General features: G+C 38.5%; 1 protein-coding gene across 2 annotated transcripts in view; it reads right to left on the bottom strand.

Annotated features, from left to right (window-relative positions):
- PRDM6 (PR/SET domain 6) overlaps positions 1-13,806 on the bottom strand; it is a 78,607-nt gene that overhangs the window by 57,126 nt on the left and 7,675 nt on the right. For both annotated transcript variants that reach the window (XM_063321182.1, XM_063321183.1), the window contains one exon: positions 10,438-10,745. In XM_063321182.1, the coding sequence (XP_063177252.1) occupies positions 10,438-10,745 (308 nt within the window). The remainder of the gene's footprint in view (positions 1-10,437; positions 10,746-13,806) is intronic.

The raw sequence follows: 13,806 nt of genomic DNA, 5'->3' as shown, positions 1-13,806 counted from the left end.
CCCAGCCAGAGTTACTGTCTGAGCCCACCCAGGCTCAGATATACAGCCTACTCTAATGTATGTTCCACCATATGGTGGGCTAGAGACACCCCTGAGCCCAGGCCACGCGATTTCTGCTGGAGAACTCTCACTGTTGGAAATTCACCAAGTCCTTAGACTGGGGACGCAATAGGTACCACTCTGGACAAACAAGCAAGCAGGTCAATATTCCTAAAAAATTATCACTTACTCCAAGTAACTTGAATGTGATCCTGGTTTGATCAGAAGAGAAAAAAAGAATGAAATTCAGATGAGACAACAATGATGCAAAGATTTGAACATAAATACAGTACCCATATTTTTCTTAAAATTCTTCAGATTAGTGTGTGTCTTAAGGACATACCAATGTTCATTTTTGTTATGTTTGTCATAAAATTGCATCAGATATTGAGCTTCCTGAAGTCTTTACCTGACTTTTAAACGTGCTGAAAGATTTACAGCAAATTAAGCTCTACTGTGTTGGTCCATGAACAACAGAGCAGGTTCAGTTGTGTGAAAAGTTCTGGTCCCAACACAGAAACAAGACCTCAAATTTCTGAGGAAGAGCCTCTCACCAGCAAAATGCCAGAGACAGAGTACGGTGCTCAGCAATTTGCAGAGAGCACTGCTGAAAACACAGATGAGGTCTTAGCTTGGTACAGTTTGCCAACTGCCCCAACAGGTTACAGTAGCTCTGAGTGAAATTTGTAAGTCTGCATAACTTTTCATGCATTTCTGTTAAAGCTGGTCAAAAACTAATCTGCAACCACCACTTTTCTGTATGAGAAAACCATCTTGTTAAAAACCAAACTTTTCTTCAGGAACCAATTAGTTTTGCTTAAGTATTCTGATGATATTTTTGCATTAGTTAAAAAGAAACATATTTATTTTGATGCAATGTTAGTGTTTCTCCCTGAACTCTCATAGTGCATGCCATCTAGATGCACCTAACCGACCTGTCGACGAGTTTTCCTGCTCTGAAGTGGAGAATGGCCCTATGCCATGGATGAGAACCAATTTTTTTTAAGTTGGGAATTTTTTCCATCAAATGTCAAATCCTTCTCAGAATGTTTGCTCTGAAAAACAACTCATTTCTTCAGAGGTGGAAAAATGTAACTTTGCTACCGCAGCGCTCTCTGAAATCTTGCTGGTCACAATAAAATGAATTAAAACAAACACAGGGAAATATCTGTAGCTCAGCAAAGCTTCACATCGCCAATTGGCAATGAAGATGTGCTTTATTATCTTACAAATAAATAAATAAATATACACACATACACACACACACACACACACACACTTGAGTCCTTCTCATTTTTCCCTAAGTAATTGTACATCTCTTTCATCTCCTTCTTTTACCAGAGCAATGGAAATGGGGACAGAATTCAAGTCAACTTAAAATAGAAATATAAATAGACCAGAAAATAGAACACTTTTTTTTATTATTTTTACTTCAATCGTAAGCTCTTTCTGTAAAATGGTGGTCTAAAAATAGTATCAGTCACCAATCATACTGCTATAAAAGTTCTTTTGACAGATTGATAAAAAAATAATGCCCTGCTTTCCACAGTCAATGCTGACGTGGCATCAGGCAAAAAGTAGATACATTTTTTAAAAATACTGACCTTAACACAACTGGAAGATTATCCAAGCTAAAAATCATAAACCTAGATTTGCTTACTTCATTTGCTTTATACATGACACTTCACTTAATATAGGAGGTGTTTCTTTCCGGTTTAGGATGGTAAGAAATACTGACCATTACTCTATTTCCAAATTCAGGGCTTTGTTACAGGTGAACACCAGGAAGAACAGAGCCTTCATATGGCCTCTGTTTCAGTAGGAGTTTCTCGTACTCATGATAAAACCACTTTTCTCTACTTTGTAGTTCCACAGATGAAACCAAAACATCTTTAGAAACGCCCTGGGGTCACTGAATTTGCTTGCTTATACACCGGTATGTCTCTACACAGAAATACCAGGTTGAATTACTGTTAAAATATGGAATTGTTTATGTACATCTTGCTAAATCCATGCAACAAAAATGCAATGTAGTACAAACAACAAACTTATGAGTTACAGACTTTTTACAAGATACCAAAAAAAATGGTTTTATTTGATGGTAATACTCCTCTAACTAAATACAATGCACTGCTACACAATCACTGAAAACGCAACCCTCCCTTTCTTCACAGTAAAATATTAACTTTAGGTCAAATTAATGTATTTATACAAGGGTACCTTTACCTTAACTGCATGTTACTTTTGTTGTACAGACAGTGGCAGACAATATGCAGGTGGCCCTAAGGTTCTAAAAGAACGCTTGGCCTATCTCGGAAAAAAATGATTTAAGAATTGTGATTAAAGTGATACTGTGTTATTCAGTCATGCCTGAAGACCTCACTAAATCAAAGTTCCCAGTGACACCAATGGCTATCTTGTCTGAGCAAGGGCTGATTAACAACTGCAGGATATTAGTCCTGGAAGCTCATGATCTGCATGAGGCCTGACACAAATTAGCTTGTTGCCAGCTATAACTGGACCTCATCTATAGTTTGCAAAAAGAAATCTCCTGTAATTACCTGCATTTTAAGGTTTAGCATTTATAGGTTTTTACCGGGCACATTGCTTATTTTCACGCAAGTAGAAAGCACTGTGGTTTTGTGGTTGGTGGCTAGCATTTTGCGGCTTTATTGTATTTGTTTTAATATAGGAAAACTTCTAGAGCGTATTTGCTTTGTGACATAATGTCTTTATTATGTCTTGCAGAAACAATTGACCCAAGTCAAGTTACTATACACTATATCTATAGGTTAATTAGAACTTTAAGATGCAACAAATAAAACACATTATTGACTTTTAAATCTTCAATCAAATAAATATTTACAGCTGCAATTTGCCAAAATTATTTACCTTTCAATAATGGATCAGAAAGAGAATATGCACTGCAGACTCAAGTGAATGCGTTGGCCGTCAGCAAACAAATTACAAACAGAAGAAAAAATAAGTGTTCCAGCTATCATTACAGTCTGTAAATAGCTGATGCGGTTCTCCTTTAAAGATGTGCAATCTTCTACATTAGTAGACTTTTTCAATGCATAATTGACCTTGAGATGGAGAATAACCTCGTAGCAGAGTGGCTTTTCTTTTAGGGAACAATGAGTATAGATATTAGAGGATGTGCCTGTTGTCAATGATCATTGCTGAAGTCTGCCTATACCACACTGGGACAATCAATTTTGTAAATGATTGCAATAATCAAGGAAATTGCCTAATTTATAAATCCTGGCATACAGCATTTTAATGGATTCCTACATTTTAATGCTGATGCTTTCAAAGCCAAATGAATTGTTGTCCAAGCTGTCACTACGCAAAATGATAAAAACATTCAGTCTTGTGGGTAACTACATCTCATGGATATTCAGACCATCAGGTACATAATCACTCATTAGCGAATTCTGTGATAGTTCCCAGTTCCAAGCCAACAGCAAAAAGCCACAGTTTCCTTATGAAAATGGCTCCTCTGGAACCAAAGACTAAAAATAGTCGAGTGTTACTGAACGAATACATTAAAAAAATTTCCTAGCCGCCTTTGTCCAGGTAAGGTAGCATGCTGTTTCACCTTTCTTCTTTTTTTTTTTTTTTTAACATACATAAAAAAGAAGAATCCTATTTCTGGAACTAAGAGGCAGGTCCAACAGCTGAATGACATCGGGTGCAGGCACCATTCATATGGAAGGAGAACAAATGCAGGGCTTGGTGCCATGTCTGCTGCTGGTGGGTAATTCTACCTAACTCACTCTCCAACTTGCTCTCCACACTTAAGCCAGTTCTGCAGACGTAGTTATACACGGATTGCTATTCTCAGTTAAACCTTAAGCAATTGATTTCAGCCAATAGTGGGCTGCCAGTACTTTACTTACTGCTCAATCTCACTAACCTGACATTTATGGTGTACTGATTGGCCTCTGTCAGTGGTGGTGGTTGTAAATTCACTTTGAAAAGCTTTGTGTTAACAGCCTTCAACCAGGCTCTGAGACGAGTACGAGCAGGCAAGCTGACAATTGCTCGACCTCCTGCCCTTATTACAGTGAGTAAATCAGGCTTTGAGCCATTAGGCTGGAGCCCGAGGCCTACACAAAAAGGATTGACATGACTAAAGGTCAACCTCTGTCACACATGTGTAACAATTTGGATAATGGAATTCTGTAACTTATCTGAAAAAGGTGCCAAATGCGTGGAAGGAAAGTATACCCTGCTCTGAATTTCCCAGCTTTTATGTTAAGCTGTTACTCAAAAGTCTGCATTTTAAAGTCCATGCGTGTTTGATGCCATGAAACCTGGGAGACCAAAACATACAAAGCAGTGATTGAGGCAGTTCTGCAAAACATTGAGCTTCACTGCCACCCTGAAACGTGTATGCTGCAGTTTCGGCTTATCAAATCTATAACCAATATATTATTGGCATCAGGTACGCAACACATTTTGGATAGCCATATATCTCATTAAAATAATGCCTTTATTCACCCACTTTGAATCAAAAGTCAATAGAAATAATTCACTGTTAATGGTATCATAAATTAGGAGTAATTTCAAGCTTTACAAAATAGATTTCATCCAACAATAGAAATTGCTTTTACTAACTAATACAAAAAAATAATTGTTTCTGTAATATTGGTGATTGGGTCACTTTTGAGCAGTATGGAAAGGTAGTGGTCAAATAAGGGCAGAAATGAGCTTTTATGTTTATTTGTGTTCCATTTCAGTATTTTTGCATATTACATAATAAAATCTCCAAGGTGAGATTATGTGCCATAGAAAAACACAGAGTCCCTGCACGATCTGGCAATTTAGAAAATATTTTTTTTCTGAGAATAGTGTGTGTCCAGACGAGTGCATGTTCCATGCAGTCCACAGAATTATTGTTTTCAGTAACACTGTTGAGATTCCAGGGCTGTATCCAACTCCTCACCAAAGTTTATTCCAAACTTCACTGCGTTAAATAGGAAGAGAATCAGTCCTTGTGCTAAATTAGATTTATTTTGTTGCAAGTATGCTTAGGCTTATTTATCTGCATACAATAGATACCTTGCATACATGGAATAAACACATTGGAGACACAGAGATACATGAAGATAAGGTGTGAAAAAGTCTTATAAAAATCACAGGGTTTCTAAAAGAACAACCAAGGTTTAGTTCAGCTTTTCTAAATCAAACAAAAAGCAGCTTTTATATTTAGGATCAAAGTAACTTATATTGACCCTAAGTAAGTAATATATAACTTACAAAAGTTACCTGGAAAAATGTGATACTAAGTGATCCAGAAATACCAACATTAGCAAGCTTCTTTATAGCGGCTTAGTGCAATTTTCTTCTAAGGTACATAAATTAAAGAAGCTGTGGCGCTCAATGTGCGGTTACGGGACTTTCAGCTTAGCAAGCTACTGAACACAACATTAGGGATATTTCCAGCAGGCAGTACGTGAACTTAAAATCCATGTAAAAGTAAAAATTATTGTGCTTTTTTAACAGAAAATGAACGCAAGGGTGGTACACAACACAAAATCCTCAGAATGGGCAAAACAAAACAAGAACAGAATGGCACCAGCTGTTACTCTGCATAATTTAAGATATAATAGTAATATAACTAAGGGGTTTTTTTCAAGACAAAATTATTTGAATTTCATGAACATGACATATTTGAAACAGGGCTGACAAGCAGTCTAGAATACTAGATGATGGATTGCTGAGAAACATAATTTTCACTTTAATAGAACTACGGCATGCACATAATTCTATCCCCCAGTGCTTTGCTGTAACAGCGAATTCAGTCCAAAACTACAGCCTTGAGAATCTGAATACGAATCTATCACCGTAACTAGAAGAAGTGCTTCGTTTGAAAGGTAAGGATTCTCTCTGCATATTAATTTGTACAGAAATGTACAGTACCGCTGCATGGACTCTGGCCAGCAGGCATCCCAGCAAAACGCCTGTTTTGGGGGCAGATGAAGTCAAAGGCAGTGTTTTCTTTGACTTCAGTTGAGGCACAAAAAGGCCATTAAGTACCCAAATGGTACTTTATTAAAATGACATGCACACTTTCTAGTAGTGCCAGTTATTCCAGCCCATTTAAGGGGAAAACCGGCAACGCAGGCTTAGCATTTTGTAATTACTAATGAACGCCCTGCTATACATGCATTTTGCTCATCCCTGTAAAAAAACTAACACATGAAAAAGTATTTCTTCCAGGAAAGCAAAACTTAAATTAAGTCAAGTTAAAATAAAGTGAAATAAGATACTGGATGTTCTTGCGCTATTCCAAAGAAAAAAACTATTTGCCCTCTGACAAAAAAAAAAATCAAGATAGACAGCAAACTCTTTATGAGACGAATAAAAAAAAGGAAACTAAGATTCTATCCTGTGATCCATCCGTCAGTAAAAGTTTTTTCATTTAAACTGCATTTGCAGGGGAAAAGACCATTTACAATTTAGTCATTTCCAGAATTCACAGTTTAAAGTTTGGAGCCTGAAAAACTTTGACTACTAAAATGCATAAGCCTTTTAAACTTCTGTATTTTAATCTAATAGAATTTAAGTGTATATCGTATACATTCCTTAAGTCTACTCTTATTAAATTTTGATGTTAAACAGAAAGGGGAAACCATGTGCAACTAGATTAATTTATCTCCAGGGAGTAAGGACACATTAATAATTGAGATAATGTTTTCATATATGTTGGAATCAAGTGTGCCTTTTCACTTCTTTATTAGAAAACACATTAGGGGAAAATTATCTCATTCTCATCAGTAAGACCTAATTGCTGAGAAAGTCTCTGTTTTCTTTGCAATAACAAAAGGATTGTTCTCGTTACTTCAAAATGAAAAAAAAAAAGAAAAAAAAAGATCAGAAATATTATCAAACAGTGCTGGAATAAATGCCTGTATTACCAAAGAGAGTGTTTACTTAATACACCCAGTCCTGTTTTTGTTTTAAACAAATCAGAGTTTATTGTATTTTTATAAAATACAAGCAAACTCTGGATTGGATAGAAGTGGGCCAAAGGAAAAAAAAAAAAAAAAAAAAGATCTACAACTAAAAATGACTAATATTTTTGGCTTTCTAAAGGGCTGATCTTTCTGAAAGTTATAAAAAATTATCTTGGCTGATTGTGAGAGAACTCTATAATTTCCCATGAACACCCATAGGTGTCAAGGCCTGTTGTGAGGTAATGGAATGGTATGTAATTTACTCTGAATCACTGTACATTATGCTGTATGGATTACATACAAAGCAAACATTGAGTGCATGGTGGGAACACTTGTGCGGACAGACTGAAGCATATTTCCATAGCGTTGAACTATACATCAAATGCCGTGCTTCTGATGTTTCCCACAACAAAGAGAATAAAAAAAGACACCAAATCAGGAACTATGCTTAAAAGTCTTTGCTGTAGCCCTTCTATTTATCTGGTGTACACTGAAAACAAAGGACTGCAAACAAAAACAAATATCTATCAACTTTACTTTGCAGTGCTGAGAGAAAAAAATATTAGAAGGCTATTTACGGTACTAAGAAGTCCTCTCCCTAAGGTCCATCAAGACCTAATGCTGAATAACTGATCTGTGGACATACTCATATTTGCAACTATCTTGAAAAGACTGGTGGAAAATAATTGACTAAAGCCACAACTTTATAAAGAGACAATGATGAGACATTCCTCTAATGTTTACAGCGATTTAATCCACACTCCTATACCATATAGACTGAAAGAATACAGACTATTCAGATACGTACTTTCAATTGCTTTTATTTATTTTCATAGATCAGCTTTGTAAAATTACACGCACTTTGTGATTACTTTCTTTTGATATATTTTTCTTTATTAAACATTAGTCCTCTGATAGATAAAATATACCAAATTGAAAGTCAAAACAGATGAGAAACGGCCAAAACTTTTAGCTAGAGCTTAGGGTATGTGATTCTTTGCTAACAATTTTTGCCATTAGAAGAAATAAACGGAGTCTGTGAGCTGCCCACAATACCTCCCCGACCGCCCTGAATTTAATTATTATTTTTAAGATAATTCACTTAAAATACACACGCTCATTTTGCTAGCCAACAGGAAATCTGTGTTGTGTGTTAAGAGCAGAAGAGCAAACCCATACAAAAACTCAGCTTACACCTATCGTTTTCTTGAACCTGGCACGTACATCAGTACTATTTTTTATTTTTACTTAACATCTTTTTCTTCTTTGCTTTTGGCTTTCCCCCCAACAACCTTCCTTCTTTCATTGCTTTAAAACATTTTTTAAGTTCATCTGAAATTAGACTCAAAAAATCTTGCCTATTTAAAAATATTATCAACATTTGCAAGTTAACTCGCATAAAACTGATTCATAATAGAAAACAATAAGTTGAAAAAGCAATTATTAAAATACAATGTAAAATTATCTCATTTACTTTAGCTAAATTTCAGTGTTTTATGTAACTTGGTGATCTGGCAAGCTTATTTTGTTATTTTATATTCCATTAATTAGCATAGTCTAAACCACAAAACACTTCTTAACAATGAAAATAAAGCCTCCAACATCATCATAGAGTGTTCGAAAAAAAATAATTATTAATAACACCTCCCAAAATGCTCTCATTATGATCACTGGGCTTTGGTAGGAACAAATTTAAGTCCAATTTATTAATATCTGGTGTACGAGAGAAATTCCATCCCCACCGAAGGCAACAAAACTTGCAGTGATTGCAAGTCATCCAATTTCACTGAGTACATTTAAGTGTGTTCTGAGACTGATCTTTTTACTTTTTAATGTGAAAATTTCCCTCTTGCCACAATGACTCTTTTGGGTAAATACTTTGAGACAAAGACCCTGACGCGTTATCTACTATTTGTTTGCATTTAGGAAATGCATAGCAGCTCCTACTCATAGAAAGAAGTCACATATATTAGATAGCATGCAAAAACAGAACACAATGATTAAAAGAGGTAATCATCAGTCCCAAAGAGCTGACAGCCTCAGGGTCACAGGTTTTCTGTGAACAAATGCTAGACACAACATGCTGGCTCCACAACATCAAATATCTTTTAAAAATCCATTCATTTTTACTGTATACCCACTGAAGACAACAAAAACACTCTTTGCATCTTCACAGACTCCTTGTCGGGTTTCTAACCAGCAAGCACATCCCCTTATACTGTGATGACTCAGATTTGGTCTAGGTGAGTAAATATCACCTGCAGATCTACGGGCATGTTTCTACTGCCTCTCCGCAGCAGTTTGGCTTGAGGTGTGCAGAAGCTGCAGCTACAGAGGACTGAGCAGAACCAAGAAATGACACCTTCCAGCACAAAGCAAAGAAGAAATGAATGGCAGAAGACTGGGCAGATCGTAGGTTTGTTCTGTAAATAAGAAGCACTGACACACGCAGGGATTATACGTGGTCCCTATTAATTATTAGATCTGCATCTAAAATGAGCATATACTGTCTTTTCTTTCTAAATTAACTTACCACATGATGCTGTTGCTAGCATCTGTGTACAAACTATACCTAAGCACATAACAGGAGTGCTTTACTGGAGAAAATGTACACGGTCACGAACAGTAACAGCCATGGATGTCCCTGTACGGCCAAACAAATACAATAGAGGGTTTGTGATCTGTTCTGCCAAGCCACAGTGAGCGTTCATCGCAAAATAAACCAAACTATCACGCCCGGCATGTTTTCATATCAATTATCACTGTTACCCTCTCTAAGATGGTGACAAATACAAAAAAAAATTACATCTTCAGAGAGCTGAAAGTGGCTTTTATGTAGAAGCACTGAAAGCACCATTAGGGGAATGCACAGTGGGTGCAGGACCAGAGCTGAACTAAACCATGAACAAGTGCTAAAACCTTCACTGTGCAAACAGCGGGGCTGTAGAATGGGCTCGCGCGCTTCTTTCAGCAGCTTTCTTGGACTGTCTGTGGGCTGCAGTGATGGTACAATGCGCCATACAAACCTCAACCCACACGTGCTACTGAGCCTAAGGTGATACGGCTGGTACCGTGACCTGAGAGCTCCATCAGCTCTTGTTACTCAGGTCAAAATGTAAAGAGCAGCCTGTGTTGTGACCTTCAGCCTTCTCTGGCCACATCCCTCTATTCCACATTGCAGCACCTGCGACAACCTGCTCTTCCTGTGCAAACCAATTGGAGCTCTGAGGTGGCCACCAGTTTTCTGGCTACCTCTAGCGCAGCAAGAGTTTTGCTTGCACTGGCTACATTTTCGTATCTGCTGGCTCGGCTTCCATAAACTGTGTTGGTTTATTTTCGCACAAAGTGAACGGTGCAAGTACTACATACAGCTACACTCAATGTCTACGTCAAAACAGTCAAATTTGACAAGGAAGGAAAGATGGCGACTTACTTCCCAGAGATGCTGAGTGTTCCTGATGGCTCCTGCTTGAACCTTCTCTGGCAAGAGCAGGACTCCCTGGAAGGGCCCGATCCAGGTGCCCTGCTGGATTCGCTGTGCTGCACAAATGCCATAGGCCAGGCCAGGCACCGTGCTGGTGCACAAACACACTTCCCGGGGCAGGTCCCGCAGCCATTCCGGGATCTCGGGTGGAGGAGCCGCTGCGGCAGCGCTGCTGGTGCCCACCAGACGGCGCAGGGAATGGAGGGGCCCGTGCATGGGGCACTCGCCGTTGCGGTTATCGGCACACATGTCGCAGCCTGTGGGGCAAAGCGGGGGAAAACACTGTCAATATGGTGCTGCTGACCGCCACCACCACCCCTGCCACGGGCAAGGTCCCGCAGAGCCCCCTGCTTCACCCTGTCCTCTCGCCCCCGCTCAGCACTCACGCGCACCGGGACCTTCGGCGCGCTGCGAGGCATGGTTTCCCCAATCTTGCCAAAGCCCTGAATAAGAAATCCCAAAAAGCAGAGCAGAAACCCTGCAGATATTTTGCAAGCCTGGTGTGCTCACAGACCTGCCAAGACTCATTTATTTTAACACAGTTTTTCAAGATTATTTTTTTGACTAATAGCCCATTTAAACCATCCCAGTGTGTTTACGTGAGACATTTTAAAACACAATCATAACACCTTACAAGTCCCCCCAAGTTAAGCCCAAAGGTTTAATTTGAACAGGATTTAATTTCATCATTATTTTAAATGAAAATTCTCTCCACGTTTTACATTTACCTGTGTGTGCATGCCTGTCTGGAAAATAAACTAAATAAAACAGAACCTCATGAATGACAAATCAGAGCATGCATGGACATTTGCTTTCTTATAGCCGAATCTAATCTTTAAATTGAAATAATGTAATAGCAAATATTACCAATTCCTAGCACGTGTTTAAAAAATTTTATTGAACAGGAATGCATGTTCTTTGCCTGTTACACGTAGCTGAGGCTAAGAACAAAACCAACATGCCTGGTTCCCATGAAAATGACTAGTTTGTAAAAATGTTGATTTCCCTAACTGTTCTTAATAACGGATGATGTTTCTCTATTTTGCAAAGATCCTACTGTGATTTTTCATTTTCGAGCAAAGAAAATTTTGGTTAAATGTTTCCACTGGACACTGTTGCACATGCCATGAATGTACAACTTCCAGGAAAACGCTTCACGCTCAGGAAATCCATTTCTCTGGAGGTATGCTGAGTTAACATAACAATAAATCTATTGAAATAGGTTACTGTCTTCTGCTCATTTCACTTCTGTAGCACAGTTTTCATATAAATTTATTCCAGAAATACAAAGGTAAAACAATAACTATGCCATAGTACTCATGTAGCAAGTCCTAGATCTTTCCCCCAATAATTTTATACATTCTTAAAAAGAATAAATCATAGTATTCACTATAGAAGCTGGAGCTTCTTGGCCTAAGGCACCGATTTAGACTTGCTAGATTGCCTGTAACCACAGTTTCAATTCTCAGGGGGACTGACTCAGCTGTTCTTCTTTCTGAGGTGGATATACTATGCATTATGTGGGCCTCTTTCCTACAAAGCCTTCAAAGGAAAACCTGCCTCCCTATTCAGTAAAATCTGCTAAAGGATAATAAAAGCTGTGTTTTCAAAATATGGCATCTGTTTTCTTTCTCCAATTTTAGACACACTTCCTAAGCACTATTTCCTGTCATCCCCTTTTAAATTGTACCATACAAAAATGATGCACTCAGCATCATGAAATTATTTGAAAACTACACATGGAAGCTAAAAATTCCTCAAAATCATTACACCTTCAAGTCTTGCAGGTAATGCACGTGTCCCTGCTCAGTGCTCGTCTGCTCGGGTTCTCTACCTGTGACTTCGATTACAGTTCTTAGCAGGAATCAAGCAAGACAGCCCTGAGCTGTGCAGTACTCTGATGGGTGCCCATGCAGAAGGCGGCCAGAAATGCACAGCATCATGAAACTCGCCCCATGCCATCCCTAAGATGTCATGCAGCGTAAAGGCAGAAGGGAAGAAGAGCCCTTGCCGGCACTGCAGTGCACCACAGCAGCTACAGGACAAAGCCCCCTGGTGGGGGCCCTGCTTAGATTGGCCAAAAAAAAAAAAAAAAGAAAAAAAAAGAAAAAAAAGAAAAAAAAAAAAAGAAGCCTTCTGGCTGGAGGGTTAAAGCCTTTCCTTAACAACATAACCCCTGTCGCAAAACAGCTCTTTCGTTAAGTCGCAACTGCAGAGGGGTTTTGCTCACTCAGCCACGTCCCTTAGAGGTGGCTGGAGGATGAGATTTGCAGAACCCCAGGGAAGAGGTTTCTGGCTTGTCCTGAGAGAAGATTATTATGCAGCAAATATTCCTACAGCCTTTCCCAGGCATGATGAATAAAAGGCAGCGAGTACATGCTGGGTTTTTTTGTTGTTGTTGTTTCCACAGCTAGCTTGGAAAGTGAGGTATCGCCACAACATCTTTTCTTTCCTCTTCAAAACCAGTCATCAAGAAACCCTGTGTTTTTGGTATATCCAAAGATCTCAGGAGTTGCATTGGATTTTGGCATTGGAGATCATACAGGAAAGGATCTCAAACAGGAAAAAAGAAAAAAACTAACCTCAAACAGGTTGGTATGTGAGTACATTTTAAACAAATCCAGCATCTACCATGCAAGTTAGAAAGAAAACATTGGACAGGAAAACTGAGGGCATTAGGAGAGGATGTCTAACCATGATGTCAGTTAGCACCCAGGGCAGGCCCTTGAATCAGACCTATTTGTACTGTTTGACCATCTTCCCGATGCATAACCCTCCTCCCAACTACCTGATTATTAATGGCTTTATTGGAGACACCATGTCTCCGTAGCAACTTACATTAAACATGCTCAGGCATCTTCATGACTCCACTCAGGCAATTTCAGTGTCAATTTCCTGCATCCTGCCACCAGATACGCATAATTTTTCATGCACACTACTTTTAGTACCTGCCTAGAACAAGGATTTCTTCAATTCGTCCTGGCAATATATGTGCATGAATGTGGATAAAACATTTTATTTCTACCTTTTCAAGGAAAAGAAATTAAGAAATTGACAGGGATTATAAACAAAACCTGTGTCAATGTCATTTACCCTTACTGAAAGTCACACAGAGTGATATTTATTTTCCACTATCCAAAACCACTGGTAATGTCTTAATGCTTGGCAGCAGCAGTATCTGATCTCCTGCTGTGTTCCTTTCCCATTGTCCTGCCAAAGCTGAAAATTTGGAAAGTGGAACATCTTCTGAAACTGTTTTGGCGTACAGCTTGTTGATGAGAGGAAAGGAGTTTGTCTTTAGTACTAAGCAATACTGGA

This window comes from Chroicocephalus ridibundus, chromosome Z, assembly GCF_963924245.1.
Source record: "Chroicocephalus ridibundus chromosome Z, bChrRid1.1, whole genome shotgun sequence".
In the NCBI taxonomy this organism is placed as follows: Eukaryota; Metazoa; Chordata; class Aves; order Charadriiformes; family Laridae; genus Chroicocephalus; species Chroicocephalus ridibundus.
This window is presented reverse-complemented; position numbering and strand designations above follow the sequence as displayed.